The sequence below is a fragment of the Lontra canadensis genome, unplaced genomic scaffold (genome assembly GCF_010015895.1).
Source record: "Lontra canadensis isolate GAN:19392208 unplaced genomic scaffold, GSC_riverotter_1.0 scaffold82, whole genome shotgun sequence".
Classification (NCBI taxonomy): Eukaryota; Metazoa; Chordata; class Mammalia; order Carnivora; family Mustelidae; genus Lontra; species Lontra canadensis.
Window position 1 is genome coordinate 4,516,046 of NW_022631076.1, and position 17,727 is coordinate 4,533,772.

General features: G+C 39.5%; 1 protein-coding gene across 1 annotated transcript in view; it reads left to right on the forward strand.

The window, feature by feature from the left end:
- Positions 1-1,653: 1,653 nt before the first annotated feature.
- MBD2 (methyl-CpG binding domain protein 2) overlaps positions 1,654-17,727 on the forward strand; it is a 64,156-nt gene continuing 48,082 nt past the window's right edge. The window contains exons 1-2 of the mRNA XM_032882473.1: positions 1,654-2,294; positions 14,823-14,982. Coding sequence (XP_032738364.1) covers positions 1,756-2,294; positions 14,823-14,982 — 699 coding nt within the window. The 5' untranslated portion in view covers positions 1,654-1,755. The remainder of the gene's footprint in view (positions 2,295-14,822; positions 14,983-17,727) is intronic.

Consider the following 17,727-nt stretch of genomic DNA (forward strand, 5'->3'; position numbering starts at 1 on the left):
CCACTTTTTGTTTTTATTATTTTAAAATTTTAAACTACTATTTTAACCATGTACGTTCTTCCTCGGAGATCTTACTTGCTTGCAGAGTTACCTTCAATTACCACTTTCACAAGATGACTTCTAAAAACACATCAGAACTGACCACTCTCCTGAGAATTTGACTTGAATTTCCAACTCTTTGCTAGACACATTTTTAGAATGTCTTCCCGGAGGAAGCTGTGACCTAGTGTTTCTCAAATCAAAGACATCAAAAGATATCTAAGGTTAAGTTCAGATTCAGACTTGTGTGTATGATTTAGTGTTTGCATATATTGCAAATGTGTCAAATAAATTTTGATTTTCCATTAATCAATCTTTTCTTTCTTTCTTTCTTTCTTTTTTTTTTTTTTTTTTAAGATTTTATTTATTTACTTGACAGAGAGATCACAAGTAGTCAGAGAGGCAGCCAAAGAAAGAGGGGAGGAAGCAGGCTTCCCGGTGAGCAAGGAGCCAAACACCGGGCTCTGATCCCAGGACCCTGAGACCATGACCCAAGCTGAAGGCAGAGGCTTAAACTACCCAGCCACCCAGACGCCCCTAATCAATTTTTTCTATACAATAAACTCAGCCCTCAACTCTTAAGTCCTATGTGTACAAAAACCGAAGTTTATCATCAATCTGATAAAATATGCATTACATTTTTCAGTCTTCCAAACAGTTCTTCACATATCATCTTGAATTTTGATAGTACATTCCTATAAGTATTAAGCATCACATAGAAAACGTGCTTCTCTGGAATTTAAATCAGTTTTCTTAATCACTTTGACACTGTTCTTTAAACTCAATTCTGAATGATGAGTTGGCAGATCCAGATGAATTCCACCCAGATTCCTAAAGGGTTGTCATAATGGGTTGTTAGTCTTTCAACACAAGGGAGTATTTACCGAGCCAAAGGCCACTGATAATTGTCAAATGCCTTTATACAAGGAGGGCTAAACTAAGAAAAAAATCCTCCAAAATATGATAAATTCTAGGTGGCTTCAGGGGTTCTGGTCATTTTAAGAATTTAAGGGTAAACCCTGAAGAAGTGATGGGAATGTTCCAAGTTGCCATTTTTCTCCTTATAGCTTTACAAAGCTTCTGGACGATAATCAATCCAGGGATCTAAATCCAGAATCCAATCACTTTGGAGCATAGTGATATTCATCTAATGGGACACTTTGACCCACTTCTTTAATCTGAGCTCCTTGGCAAATTTTGGTAGAGGCGGGAAAGGGAGTATTGGGTTATCTATCACCTCCTTAAATGAACTGTCGAGTTAGTGAATATAAAATGAGATATTTTGTTACGCATTAATTGGGAAGCAAACGTAGGTAAAATCATATAGAGAGGGAAGTTAACCCTACAGGAAATTAAGTAACCGCAGTCCTTCTGACATTCCTCCACAAATGACTCCGGGGCCCGACCCGCCTTCCGGGCTCTGCGCTCGCTGCGGCGGTGGGGGCCGGGGGCCGGAAGGGCGCGGCCGGGGACGGAGCGGGTGGGGCCGGGGGCGTGTCCTCGAGAGGCGGAGACAATATGGCCGCCCAGAGCGCTTGGAGGACCTAAGAGGCGGCGGCCGGGGCCACGCCCCGAGCGGGAGGGCCGCTCTGTGCGCGTCCGCTCTATGATGCTTGCGCGCGTCCCCCGCGCGCCGCGCTGCGGGCGGGGCGGGTCTCCGGGATTCCAAGGGCTCGGTTACGGAAGAAGCGCAGCGCCGGCTGGGGAGGGGGCTGGATGCGCGCGCACCCGGGGGGAGGCCGCTGCTGCCCGGAGCAGGAGGAGGGGGAGAGCGCGGCGGGCGGCAGCGGCGCTGGCGGCGACTCCGCCATAGAGCAGGGGGGCCAGGGCAGCGCGCTCGCCCCGTCCCCGGTGAGCGGCGTGCGCAGGGAAGGCGCTCGGGGCGGCGGCCGTGGCCGGGGGCGGTGGAAGCAGGCGGGCCGGGGCGGCGGCGTCTGTGGCCGTGGCCGGGGCCGGGGCCGTGGCCGGGGACGGGGCCGGGGCCGGGGCCGGGGCCGCGGCCGTCCCCCGAGTGGCGGCGGCGGCCTTGGCGGCGACGGCGGCGGCTGCGGCGGCAGCAGCGGTGGCGGCGGCGCCCCCCGGCGGGAGCCGGTCCCTTTCCCGTCGGGGAGCGCGGGGCCGGGGCCCAGGGGACCCCGGGCCACGGAGAGCGGGAAGAGGATGGACTGCCCGGCCCTCCCCCCCGGATGGAAGAAGGAGGAAGTGATCCGAAAATCTGGGCTCAGTGCCGGCAAGAGCGATGTCTACTACTTCAGGTACCGCCCTGGGGGCGGGGAGGGGTCATCGGGGTCAGGTCGGGGTCAAGGGTCAGCAGCTGACCTGGGCAGGGGTTGTCTTGATGAGAGCAGGGCCTGAGGGAAGTGGCAGAGACAGGCTGGTCTGGTAGTTGAAGGTCCCTGAGCTCTTGGGTGAGACCCCAGTACAGTGACAGGACAGGCACAGGGTCTGAATGGTGAGAACCCGGAGGGCGTCTTAATGTTGACGGTGCTGGGGAAAATGTTTGGTGGAAAAAAGGGTACTCTCTCGCAAGGATGGTTAGTCCATAGAAGGGTTAAAAGAAGGTGTAATTCATCGAAACTATAAAACCCAGTCACTGTTGGCTCCTGTCCCAGCCTTTCCCAGATTCATCATCACAAGAGTGTTTAATCATGCACATGTGGAAGAATTCGCTATCTGCAGTAATAAGGTTTCAGTTACTTTGTGAGATCCAGGAAAGTTTGGTATAAAGTAGCTACTTGGAATGCCTGAAGTTTCCTGGAACTGTCTTGGTGTCGCAGAACTTACTCTTGAAAACTGAAACACTGTAATATGTTGTTAGACTCCTAGATCAAAATTTGTCCCCCAGGGGATGTTTGGCAATGTCTGGGGACATTTTTGGTTCTGATACCTGGGGAGGGTATGATCCTGGCATCTAGCCGTTAGAGGCTAGGGATGTTGTGAGATATCCTGTAACACACATGATGGTCCCCACACAAAGAATTATCTGGCCCAAATGTCATCAGTTTGAGAAATCTTGGTCTGCACGATTCAGGTTTTCACCCTGATGTGATCTTGCAGTCTGTGGTCATGCTGTCCATGTCATTGGATGAGCCACTAAGCTGAGAAAAGTGCCTGTGGCTATTGATATCAGTGGAATTTTCTTATCAAAAAATTTACTAACTTTTAAAAATAAACCATCCTATTTATAGAAGAGAGTACAAACATGTTATGTTCAGTGGTGTGGAGGGCCATTTTTTTGGGGCTGATTGAATCATTTTTCAGGGAATACATTTGCGTGTTGGAGCCTGTTATTGCCAGCCATTTAGCCATTGGAATAAAGTTTTAAAGGATTTACTTTCTTCATCGAGTAGGTTAATCCACTGGCCCTCAGTGGGGCGAGGGGAATACACATACATACACTCAACAATGTTTATGAATTGAGAGTACTTTTAAATAGATCACCGCCGGAAAATATGTAAATATGAACATATTCCTGATGGTTGTTCAAATATATGGAAGAATAGTTTCTGTAAATTTATTTCACCTTTTCAAGAAAAAGAAATGAACGTGGTGTTGCATTAGAACTTATTTTGTCACTTGATCAGAGACCACTTGTTTTGAAATCTTAAATGATAAAATGGCAAACTTATTCTAAACATTCAAAGGTGATTATCTTCTATTTCCCCATTATTAAATACTAAATTTACTTCAGTAATACTGAATAGGTTATTGTGGAACAATTGTTAATCCTCTCAAGTTCACTTGTTTCATTTAGTGCTATTCACAATTGCTCACTTTTGCACGTTCTTTCATTAACAACTTATGTTTTCTTTCTAAACGGATAATACGCTACTTTCTTTCTGTGAACTATGTATTGACTTGTAGCCAGTTATATTTTTACAAGAATATTCTGTGTCTGGGATTGAACTCCTTGAGGAATAGGTGGCTAGTCTGTTCTCAGTAGAGCGTCTTAGACTTTGAATTTCACTCTCTATGGCATTTCTCCTGGGATATAGTTTGTTTGGTTTGGGATGACGTATTTGTTCAGACTAACTTTGGGTTATTGCAAAGTGTTTTTTGTTGTTTTCCTTGCAGTCGCTGGAAAAGTTATTTAAAAAGGCGTCTTGCCGTAGTGCTAATTTTGATTTGTGGTCACTTAATATTTTTTTAAATGTGTTGTAAATTTTTACAAGTGTATTTAATACAAATGTATTTAACTTTTAAATACAAACTCAATAAATATTTTATGGTAGAAAAGCTGATATAGTTAATTTAAAAAGAACTTTCCAAACAAATTGATCTTACAGTAAATGAGAAACCAGTATAGTGATACTTTCAGAATTAAAATCTTTTTATTAGACAGTGCAGCATGATTTGCTTTTTACTTATTTATACAAAATGAAAAGACACTTTGAATAGATTTGTGCTGCATGTGTTTAGTTCAGGGTTGGAAGGAATGTTGTCTAATTGTTTACTGACTACCTACAACATGTTAGTTACTTTTCAGGATTGTAACACTCACTCTTGATAACCTTCTGAGAGGTTACATTCAGAGGTAGTGCGACCCAGAGTAGCATGATGTGGTATTTGTAATACAGCAGTTTTTCTGACTTTGACTTCCTTTTGCCGTGATGAATGATGGTGGAGGGCACCTACTCATAGTGAAGGTGAATACATTCTTTTTCAACCAAACTGTCACACTTTGCATATCAGCATCCCCATAAATGCCTCAACCTTTAAAAAACCAGTAGCTCGGGGCACCTGGGTGGGTCATTCGTTAAGTTTCTGTCTTCCGCTAAGGTCATGATCCCAGGGTCTTGGGATTGAGCTCTCTGCTCATAGGGGAGCCTGCTTCTCCCTCTCCCACTCCCACTGCTTGTGTTCCCTCTATTGCTGATTCTCTCTCTGTCAGATAAATAGATAAAATCTTAAAAAAAAAAAAAAAACAACCAGTAGCTCACAAACACCAGGCATCTCTGTTAATAGGTGGCTTAAGAGTTAACTCTCTTATTGGTAATGTGAACACCTGCACCCATTTGTTCACACAGATTCTAATAATGCTAACTCCTGAATTAGCCTGCCCCTGGGGAGATTAATTTAAACAAATCTGTGCCTGTTAACGTAGGGTGTGGCTTACACTTATTAATTGGTCTGAAATTAAGCTCAATCGTGAAAGCCTCAAATTTTGGTAAAATGGTGTTTTGGCTGTTTCCTGAGACTGCCAGGTTCTAATAGGAAGGCGTGCCTTGAGTTGCCAGTTAAGCAGTGTAATTATGCCTCCTGTCAGGATTACTGATAGTGTGTGGCAGTTCATACATTATCATATAAAGTGTGTTTTTAAAAAAGGTGTGGTTAGATAAAGTGCTGGATCCATTGGTAATAGTTTCTGAAAGTTTCTTGCCGTCATATAAACCCATTATGTGAACAGTAATATTCTAACTGGTCTACTTGACTCCTGTCATTTCTAGTTTTTGGTTCCCTGCAGTTGCTGACTGGTATTTTTGAAATTATTTTCCTCTGCATAGGACCCTATAGGAGCCAACTCATACCATTTTTATCAAGTCCAAACTTGTTGGTTTCTAGACTTTTAGTTATCATTAGGGTTAAAGATCTGGGAATCATGGCAAACTGTTAAGCTGCTGTTATAAAGTATGTGGTTGGATTTTGGAAAAAATAGTAAACGTTTTTGTTTCTTGTGTCAAAATTATGATGCATTTGTACCTGATCACTTCCCTGAAAAAAGGATACAGGGGAACCAGAGAACAATTAAAATTATCATAGGGAACAGGTGCATGAAGAGAGACTAAAGTTATTTCACTTTGATCTGGAAAGAAGAGGACTCAGAAGCAGTAAAACCAAGGTCTATAAAATCATGAATGAATGATAAAAGTAGAAGTCTCTAGGGAAGGCAGCAGCGCACAGAGATGAAGAGGTCAGGAGTTGGTCTTCTAACTGCGCAAAACCATTTGGTGCAACCTTGAGCTTGTCACTTACACTTCCTGGTCCTGTGGTTTGTCAGTTTGTAAAGTGCATATGATTTTTACCTGTACCTCATTGTGTTACAAGGATTCAATTTCACATCACTGAAATAAATACGTAGATCTCTTAAAGCTTTAGATATGTTTAAGGACTAATTAAGGAAAACAATTCATTAAAGTTGTATGAGCTGAACATATACATAGGTTTAAAAAAATGTATAGGTATATCTGACTTGCTACCAGAGGTTGGTATGCTGCTTTGAGGGCATGAATTCTGAGTCACTAAGCATGTCAGAGTTCAACCAGGCCTTTCCCTCTTTTTTTTTGGGTCTTTTATCTTAAAACAAACAAACAAACAAACAAACAAAAAACCACCACCAACAACAAAAACCTCTGCCTTATAGTCTTTGTTGGGAAAAACTAGCTGAATGGACCAGGGGAGAAATTCATCATCACAGTTCTTAAATATTAAAGTCTCTTTGGCTTTCAGTAAATTGTCTTTTCCCCTAATAATCGGGTTTCTGGCCATCACTATGTAGTTTAGCCTGGTGTCCCATCTGTTACTGTACTATTTATTTACGAAGAACCTATGGCTGTCTCACATAGCTGTCTTTCCTCCTAGTACAGTGCTGAACACATAAATGCTAAATAAGTGTTTACCAATTGACGTGACTCTTAAAAATGTGTGAAACAAGTCTTAAATGACCTGTTAGCCTTTGCTTTATATTTTCTGGTGGTGTGCTGGAGTGAAATTGGTTGAGATAGGAAGTCTAAACATTTTCTAGTTCCTTATTTTCATCATTAATATTGAGGATATTATGGAAGACCAGAAAGCATTTTAGAGATATAGGTACAATGGTAAGTAAAATGCTCATAGTGCAAAGATAAAAGTGAGAAATCAACATTTGAATTTCATTGAGTCTGAGGTTTTTTTTAGCATAGGATCTCAGGTGCCTTAATTCTTTGTGTGTTCTGTGTCACAGCGCTCATAGCTTTGGTAGCCATTAGTATTTTTTTTTTTTAATACTTTACATATATTATCTGACTGGGTTCTTCTAACACTGTTATCTATAGGTACAATTCTCCATTTTACTGATGGGGACTTAGGACAGGGAAGTTAAGTAACATGCTTGAGGTTGTACTGTTGGTAAGGACAGAGTTAGATTCCTAATGCAGGGGATTTAGCCCCAGAACTTTTTAACCACCCTGTTCTCCTGCCTCCCATAGAGATCCCTATGTGTAATCCTCAAATATTGCAACATTTCATGCCTAATTTACTTTATTGAGCTTGGCAAGCTACTAAAACCATGCAATTAGTTACTATTATATTTGTACCTTAAGTTGACAAAGGGTAAATTTTAAATCCTCTTTGGTACTGAAGCTGTTGTACTGAAAGATGATCTTCCAGCTCTGTGTAATATTGGAGAAGAAAAAAAAAAGGGAAAAATTGTAAATCGACATAATTTAAAGCAGTTTTATTCTGGATAATAGAAGTGGTCATTTTGTTCAGAAATGTTTCCCACCTTATCTCTTACTCGCTCTTTCCATATATATTTAACTTAGGATTGACCCTATTATTTCTCAGATATTCATATAGGCAGCATGTTCCCTAAGGAGCAAGCTATAGGTCATCTTCATTTTTAAAAGGTTTCACTTAAATTAGAAGAAATCACATTGTAACTTGAGGGTTAAATGTAGCTTATGAGATAGTTTTATATGTTCCCTGCAGAAAGCTCCTGTGTTTCTTTCAGAGTTGAGGTACAATTGAAATGTGCCCTACAGACCAATTAAAAAAAAAAAATCTCTTTAGTTGGAGGGAGGAACTAAGTGTAATGTTTATTACTAAGTGCTTACTGCATAATTGCAAGTTTGACTTGCTTTTAGTCTCTTTTCTTCCTTTTTTTTTTTTTTTTTTAAGACTTTATTTATTTGAGAGAGAGAGAGAGAAAGAAAGAGCAAGCACACACACACAAGTTGGGGGGAGGGGCAGAGGGAGAAGCAACTCCCCGCTAAGCAGGGAGCTGGACAATGGGCTTGATCCAGGGACAGTGGGATCATGACTTGAACTGAAGGCAGACGCTTAACTGGCTGAGCCACCTAGGAGCACTTTCAGTTTTTTTCCTTGATATTGCCTGATTGAACCCTGGATCTGGAAATAAAAGATAAACAGCTATGGTGGTAGTTCTTTCTCAGCTGTACCATCACAGCTGTTGGTGTTGTGCTAGAGGAAATTTTGTTAGGGTGCAACATTGCCATCTGTCCTACATTTGATTTTTAAAAGCTGACATGCAAAGTCTCACCTGCCAGAACCCCCACAATACCTGTAAGAGAGGAAATACATAGCTCAAAAGGAACTGATACACATACATTCTAAAAATAATCTCAAATTTATGATTTTTTTCAAATTGCTTTTAAAAAGTTTCATTTGTGAGATATAAACTTAAAATTTAATTTTTCATAATTTTAATTAATGGCATAGAAGCTGGTTATTTGCAAAGGCGATGATACTTTGTTGATATTTTGACATATTGCCTTCCATTCTGTGCATGTATATGTTTCTTCTCTTTTATTGTTTTTATACTGGAAGAATCCATAGATAAGATCAAGGATGAGTGTCCTTAAAATGATTTCCAACATGTATGCATGTCTTTAAAAAGGCCTTTTCCAGAGACCCCTAGCTCTTTTTTCAAAATACAGTCTTTTGGGGTACACTTACCTGTCTATTTTTTATTGTGGAAAAATTCAAATACCTGCAAGAGCAGAAGTAATTAGACAAGTATAATGAATCTCCCATGAGCTCATCAATCAGTTTTAACAGTTATCAACTCTTGGCCAAGCTTGTTTCATCAATATTCAGCCCCCTTTTCCCCATTATAGTTTGAAATAACTCCCAGATGTTTTTAATTTCTGACATTTCCACAAGTGACCAGTCCTCAATTCAACCAGAATAACCAGTGTTTTTCCTTTTTCCTTTCTCAAAAAGTGAGTACCTTAAGGCAGTGGGCTGAGATTAGGTAAAATTCTGCATTCAGTCATTTTTTATTTTTTAGTGGATCACCCTGGCTTTCATTTTTTCTCAACTATGATAATAGAGGTAATAGAATTTGCTATCAGTAATATACTGTTTGCATGTAATATTTGTTACATAAATGCTAGTTTATGGAATGAGAATGATTGGCACATAATTTGGATTATATTTAAGGTCTTTTATACCATTTAAATTGTGTTGGTGATTCCTTAATCAAAAAGGTGGAATGCTGTCACATTTTACCAGCAGTCAAATTGTATATAATTTTTTTCTTTAATGATGCTTTAAAAATAATTCTTTACTCCAGCCCCAACTGCTAAGGAAATTCTTTAGTGCTCAGTTTTCCCAAACTCCATATTAAAAGAACAAGCAAACGAACAAACTACTTTCCACTTTTCAGGGAATATATTCAGTTTGTATATTTTAATGTTTATGTTCTAAACATTTCAATATAGAAATTTTCAAATGGATATATAAATGTAGAGAAAATCATATAAGAAATTACCAAGTACCTAGTTCAGCAATTGTTAATTTTATTTCTTCCATATCCCAATCCACTACCCCTGACTCAACCTTCATTATTTTGAAGCAAATCTGACATCAGATAATTTCATTCATAAATGACTACTTCAGTATGCTCTTTGTGAAGATAAAACTATATAAAAAGTTTTATAACCATGCAGAACTCAGTATTTCAAAATTAGTATACAAGAGATGCCAATAAGCAGTTCATGATTATTTACCTGTTACTGGCAGGTAACATTCCACTACTTCATTCATTCTGGGAAAGTTTTATGGAAGAAGTATAGTGTGAATTGGTATTTCTGGGCTCTTGGGGATCAGGGTTGGAGTCATGCATTATAGATCAGGTAAAAGGTAAAAGATATTCAGCAAAGGACTGAAGAGGGAAACCATTTGGCCTGTTTGGAATAAATAAACCAATATAGTTGGAGCAAAGGTCACTGGGTTAAGAAGAGTGGAAAGTAGGTTTTAAAGCTTCTGGGAAGTAGAGGAAAAAGAATGTTACATGCAGGGCTAAGGTGTTTGGCTTCCATTTGCTAATGGGTTAAAGTCATTGAAGGCTATTAAATTGGAACTCTGGTCAGAGTAGTGTTTTAGGAAGAGTCGTTTGGATAGTTGAGAATACAGACACAAGCAAATAGAGTCACTTATCTTGTCCTGGTGATTTAGACCCAAGGTGATAAAGACTTGATTAGGCAACAACAAAGGAAAGGAAGGATGGATTCAAAGCTGAAAATGAAGGAACTGGATTTAGTAACTGACAGGAAATGGGAGAAATAAGTAAGGCAAGAGGAGATAAAATCTGCAGAGGAGGGCTGAGATGGGTCACTTTAGGAAAGGCCTGCATGTAAGGATTGGGAGGAAGGGAATTAGAGATGGGGGATGACTTGTAGGTAGATTTCTTTGTGTGTATGGCATTCGGCTTTGAGGCAATGGCATGTATTATTTAAATTAATTGATTTGGCAATTTTCTGATTACATGTTTTTTGTACTGAAGTACAAAAAGTTAATTTTAATTTCAGATCTTAGTCTCAGCCAAAACTTGACTTAGAGAAATCTTTTTCTTTTAATATGTACTCTGTAGCTAACAAGTAAGCTTTAACATTTAAAGAAGGTAGAAAACAGGGGCACCTGGGTGGCTCAGTGGGTTAAGTCTCTGTCTTCAGCTCGGGTCACAATCCCAGGGTCCTGGGATCAAGCCCCGCATCAGGCTCTCTGCTCAGCCTGATGTCTCTCTCTGCCTCTCTCTCTGCCTGCCTCTCTGCCTACTTGCCATCTCTCTGTCAAATAAATAAGATCTTAAAAAAAAAAAAAAAGAAGGTAGAAAACAATAGAAAGTTGATGTTTCTTTATTCTCAAAATGTTTCCAGTGCTGTAGTTTAGAGAATTTTTAGTGTGGAGGTTTTTATTATTCCTCACAAAGTACTGTTGGCAAGTGATGCACTTCTGGACATGATCTTCAGCCGTATAGCCACCATCTGCTGTCCGCAGTGCTCCTTGACACTCATAGGCCAGTTTCGCCGTATTGCACTCTGATTATTGCCATTCCCCCAGTTCATCCTGTTAGAAACTGGTTTAAAGATATATTTGTGTTTGCTCAGAGTCTGGTCTCCTCATAATGTTTGACTAAACATCATGATGATCCGTGTTACCCGAGTAACATGAAAAAAGAGGTTCTGCTGTGTTAGGGGAGTGTTTTCAGAGTGCAGTTGCACAGGCAAGCAACAGGTTTTCAGAAGAATTAGTTTTTATATGGAAACTGGCAAGGCATGTGACATTTGCTAGCTCAGGGAATGATGATTGCACGTGAATTTATAGAGTTGATAAAATGAGAATATTACTAAATTAAGATGACCACAATTTAAGTAGTTTCTGTATCTCGGTGAAGTTTTTTTTTTTTAAAGTTTAAAGTCAGATACCAAATGAAATTTCTTTCTTTTTGATAATCTTTAGAAACCTCTAAGGATGGAGTTAGGCTTAAGAAGTGCTTTAAACAGTTTAGGGGCACCTGGGAGGCTCAGTGGGTTAAATCCTCTGCCTTCGGCTCAGGTCGTGATCCCGGGGTCCTGGGATCGAGCCCTGCATCGAGCTCTCTGCTTGGCAGGGAGCCTGCTTCCCCTTCTCTTTCTCTGCCTGCCTCTCTGCCTACTTGTGATCTCTGTCAAATAAGTAAATAAAATCTTAAAAAAAAAAAAAAAAAAAAGAAAGCAAAGACAGAGTTCAAATGATGGAATGTTCTTACATGAAAAAAAAATTCATGTCTTTATTTTAATTTAATCATTCCTTTAGGGTATTTGAAAGGTAGAGAAGTTAAAGGTGAAATCACAAGTCGGTTCAGGGCTGGCATATCTGGGGGCAGTTGGTAGGGAATTTTTTTTTGTGGTTGAAAGTGAAATATTAGTATTTCATTACTGGGATTAGAAGTAATCACTTTGGTTAGAAACTGAAAATGACTAATGTCCTTCACTAGTCTTCTAGAATTTTTTTTAAAAAAGTAATTTTCCTAAGTTGTAGTTTGCTGCTTTTAGAATAAAAGCTTAGTCACGTTAAGTTCTGGTGTGTGGGGGACTGCAATTTACCGCAGCCATCTTAGAGGGCAGACTGATAACTTAGTCTAGGTTAAGACCAGAGCTTAAGTGACAGGCAGTCTTTTTGTTAATCTAGCATTATTTCATCTGCCACTGCCAGGTTCGTTTTGGTGCTGTGCACATATTTTATATCTGATGGGCAGAATTCTTATTTAACCATTCTCTTGGGCCTTGCCTTTCTATATGCTTGTCTTCATCCTGCACGGAGGAAGGTCCTTTGTTTAAAAATCTCCTGGGGCAGGCAGGTTGACGTTCCTTTTTTTTTTTTTTAAGATTTTATTTTTTTGAGAGGGAGAGAGCACAGAGAAGCAGATTCCTTGCTGAGCAGAGAGCCCGATGCTGAGCTCAATCCCAGGACTCTGGGACCATGACCCAAGTTGAAGTCAGCGGCTTAACCAACTGAGCCACCCAACCACCTCCAGGTTGACTTTCCTTAAAGCACCAAGCACAAACTATAGCAGTTACAGAGAAGAAAATGGCTTGTACCACTGTTCTGAAGGCAACAGTGTGTATGACGAGTACTTGTAGCTATCCAGTACGGATGCTTCATAGAATTCCATCTTATGATGGGGGACAGTGAGTTTGGTATGAATACCAGACTGGTTACTAGTTGATATTCCACCTTTTTGGGGGTATGTTAATGGTTAAAACTTGATTTCCACTTTCTTACTTCATTGCTAATTTAGTTATCAGTGGAGTGTCTTAGACCTTTCAGTTTCCATTTGGTTTTTAAAATTAATAAACATAGGAACAGCTTAAGCCATATTAAATTGCTAATCTAGATCATAAACTAGGCAATCACATTTCATGAGTATGGCTTTTTAAAAAAAATTTATTTATTTGTTTATTTGACAGACAGAGATCACAAGTAGGCAGAGAGGCAGGCAGAGAGAGAGGGAGAAGCAGGCTCCCTGCTGAGCAGAGAGCCCAATGCGGGGCTCCATCCCAGGACCCTGAGATCATGACCTGAGCCGAAGGCAGAGGCTTCAACCCACTGAGCCACCCAGGCGCCCCATGAGTATGGCCTTTTAACTGAGTTCTTAAGTATTTAGATTTTCTTAATTTGGGGAGGAGTGTCTAAAACTGATCTCTAATGAGCTTTGTTCTGTGGAGGAATGTTGTAGTGAGGCTCTAGTATGCTTTCTGCTGCAGTAGGTAACGGGCATTTCACCTTTTCATAAGGAATGACTCATTGCAGGGCTCACTGGAGAAATTAGGCAATTGATTTCTTTAAAGAATGACTTTCTAGTTGTCTCTAAGCTAGATCCTTAAAAATAATAGTGCTTATCTTTTTGGGAGAGGTTGCTACCTTGGTATTTTCATCTTCTGGAACACTAGTCTGTTGAAGCTAAGTCCACTCTTAAGTTCAGCTTTTATTGCACTAATGAGGTGTCTCATCAGAGTGATATCTGATTGAGAATGTCGGTTGTGACCTCCTTCTGTAGGTTGCATTTTAGAACTTGAATTGTGTTGCAGGAATACTTACATTATGTGATTGTGGGGAAGAAAATGCTGTGATGATCATCTTTTGTCTTGAAGTCATTGGTGGCAGAATACCATAGAGTTTGTGACAAAGTGCAATGTGTTGGTTTGGATTTGACCCAAAGAGAAGTTTTGCTCTTCCAGGGCAGTTTTTTATTGCTTGGTTTCCCAGCCAAAATACTCTGTTGTCTTCCTCTTAATTATTTTTCATTTATTGTGGTCAGTTCATACAAGGTTAAGTTCTAAATAGGACATGTTGGCTTTTTGGAGAAATATTTTAGAATTCTTACAGTTTTCTTCTGGTAACATATCTATGCTGACATTAACGTTGATTTTAGCAAATTTGGCTCTGAAAATTTATTAGATGAGATGGGGCATTCTTCCTATAAAAATTTTCTTATAGATGAATGCTAGATAGCAAAAAAAGTTTTAGGAAAGACCCGTTTTCTGTATAATTCTGACACTTTTATAATTTTTCAGCTTCAACAATATTTCTTATGACAAGTAAATTACTCCTGATAAGCTTCTCTTTAGGAGTTTGGCTAATAAAACTCATGTCAGCAATGTACAAACACATTTGCAAATGTTTGCCTTAGTTTCCTGCTTTGAGTAGTTACATTAGGGAGCATTTAAATATTGTCAGAATTCAATATTTTTTCTTTTGTAAATGTGAGTTCAGATTGGTAGCCCAAAGAATATATGGATTCCAAGTGTTTTTATGTGCGTGTTTTTAATAAGGATTGTTGACTTCAGAAGAATTTTTTCAGAAGAAGTTCTGATCACTGCTAACATTGTGTGTATGTAATACTTACAAAAAAAAAAGCTCTTCAGAAGTCAGTTTAGAGATAAGTTTGTAATATTGAGGACATTTGCAGTGTGCGCATTGTGCTGTGCGTGCAGTTTGTACGGGGATTCTGTCCGTGGCTGCTGGGTGGCTGGTGGGCTAATCTGCAGTAACATCTGTTATGTACTCTGTTGGTGTACCTAGTGGAGTATAATATTCTGTGATACATTATGTCTTCTTACAGGGAAGCTATGAAATTCCTTTAAGACTTTGCCATTTTTTTGAGGAACAAAGATGTAAAACATGTAAAATTCTGGTGTGGTAATAATCAGGATAGGAAGAAAGATGTGAAAAAAGGTTTATGTAGAGATCTAGGGGAAACATTGTTATCTTCTGTACAATGAATGTTCTCTTTCTTCCAGTCCGAGTGGTAAGAAGTTCAGAAGCAAACCTCAGTTGGCAAGGTACCTGGGAAATACTGTTGACCTCAGCAGTTTTGACTTCAGAACTGGAAAGATGATGCCTAGTAAATTACAGAAGAACAAACAGAGACTGCGGAATGATCCTCTCAATCAAAATAAGGTTGGTGAATTTACTTAGAGCATATGGTTGCTATTTCAGAAGCTCTCCACAAAGTATCTTACACTGTAATTATGTCACTAGAGTTTTGGCTGCCTGAACCTCCCAATCTCTTCTCCCCCCCCCACCCAAAGTATTTGGACTTACAGTTCTGATTAATTTTCTGGTAGTTGGCAGTACTTTACGTAAGTAAATTGTGCATAGTTGAAAATAGTATTTCAGTATTTGTCTAGGCCAACATAACATTTTTGGCCTACTGGGAATGTTTACAAAAGATTTCTGTGTTTATGTTAATTGTCTCTTCTTTTTTTTCCTTAAAATAGTTCCTATTTCCCAAAAAGAGGCAAAATTTTAATGTGGCAAGTACACTTACCACATAGTTTATGCTTACCTATCAGTTTTCAGAATTAGGATTTGAAAAAGGGCAGTTTTTATTTTGACTTTTGATGATGTTGAGGTTAATGACTTCTAGCAGTAATATTCACATCCTAATATTGTAATTGGAAATTTTTCCATTAGCTCTTAATTTTATTGAGCTGCTTAGTTGATGGTTTATTGTATAAGAATTTAAACAGTAGCATGTGGATTATTATGCTAATTTAATTGTATCAGAGCACCCAGTATCTTTACCAATTATATCAGAGCACCCAATATCTTTACTTTAGCTCCCCCCCAGAGCAGCTAATCTTATATAACCATTTTGATTCCATTTTTCTTCCTCCAAATTTCAGAGATCTGTGTGTATTTCCACCACTGTCATTTCACAGACGATGTGAAAATAGTGGAGGGAAAAGTAAGGGCTTTTCTTTCCAGGGTGTATATAACCTTGATACAACCTCTTATGCTGCTTGGGAGTACTGTGTTCATTTTAGGAACCCCGAGGCAGTGTGTAGGATGGGATGGGCTTTGGAACCAGGCAGGCATGGTTTGATGTACTGGCTCTGTCACTTATTAGCTCAGGCAGTCATGGATAACTCTTTTTAACCTCTGATGGCCTCAGATCTCTCATTTGTAAAACTAAGGTAATGAACTCTTTCCCTTTGCATTATTGCAAGGAGTAAATAGGAATTTATATGAAAACATCTAATAAAGTATTTGACCCATGTGAGTTCCTCTCCTTTCTCCACTGCACCTTCCTAAGCACCAAGCTTCCTTGGTGAACATTGCTTGGTGGCCAGTGTACATGGAAATTTTTTGACCCAAGATTTCTTCCTCTGTATCTTTTTACTCTTCCTGAAGATGATACAGGTCTCTGCTTTATGTCTCTCTTTATTCAGAATTCAGCTTAATAGTTTGTTAATAATAGTCTAATTTCCAAAAATTGGTATGGGGGACTGATTACATTGTTTCTTCATCTGTTGCATTGGTTACCATGCATCGATTTACCGTAGGGACATTGTCAGGTACCTTGTTTATAGGCGGGATGGGAAGGGAAGGATGAAATTGCTTTCTCTGTTGCTTAACTGTGGGGGTTACTTTGGGTTGATAGCTATGAAGGTGTTAAGGGTAAAAGACGGTGGTGGTAGAGGAAGCTGAAAAGAAAGTAAGAAACTATAGTGTGTATAGCTCTGTGATTCAGCTTAAGAAAACCCTTATTTTAGGTTGATTTTTCTACTTAAATATATAGAGCAAAATTAAGATTTAGTTTCCTAAAACTGCCTTTAAAAAAAAAACTCTAATCACAATGCTGGGTACCTATCAAAAGGGGTCAGATATTTATGAAATGAATGGGATGCTTTCAGGCCGCCCTGTTGTTTTCAGAATCACAGTTAAACTACACTAAGTATATGAAGATGTGTTCTTGATAGTTATGATTCTCTAAAAACCAAAAACTAATTCGTCTCTTTAGTTTGTGTGCACCTTTATGCTCTAGCTGCGCTGGACCGCTCATCGTCCTGCACCATGGCATGTGCTTTCAAGATTCTGCTTGCTCATGTGCTGTTTCCTCTGCTTGGAATGCGCTTCCCCCCTTCCCCTCCATCTGGTGAACTCCTCCTCATCCAAGGCCCAGCTCCATTGTCTCCACCTCTGTGAAGCCTGCCCCTGCATTCTCCAGGCAGAACCAGTCCCTTCTTCCATAATGCCTCCCTGGTGCTTTGCCATTGTATTTGTGATTGTTTGTCTGCTTCGACTAGACTGTGAGCTCCATGAGGGCAAGGACTGTCTTTCTTTTCTTTTCTTTTTTTTTTTCCTTTTTTGGTGTAGGTAGTCCAAAGCCTAGTACAAGGTAGGTACTTAGTAAATGTTTGCTTCATGTTTATTTGAGTTAATATCCACCTCATTCCAGAAGTTTATAGTGGTCATAAATATTGAATAAATTAATATACCATACATTATTTTGAAAGTGCCTTTCATTGTCATTGCTTTCTGAAGTTTCTGTCTGAATTTGGGGGGGGGCATAGTCTTATTTTTGCACCTGATTTTATTTTAATTAAACAGTCACAAAAATGGAGTTTTGAAGTTTTAAAAATAAGCTCTCTTTTGGAGTAATGCCAATATTGACTATCTCTAAAAAAGCAGAAAATGTCTTTGTGGCTAATTCTGTATTATATCTTTTAAAAAAATAATACAGTATGGAGAACACTGGGAGACATAAATTGGTAAATGGGAGTATTAGCTAGTTTTGCTATATAGTTATAAACTTGGCTAAAGTGCATAATTGTGTTGTTTTTGAGATTTTTAAAAACCCTCAAAAGAGGGATGCCTGGGTGGCTCCATTGGTTAAGTCACTGTCTTCAGCTCAGGTCA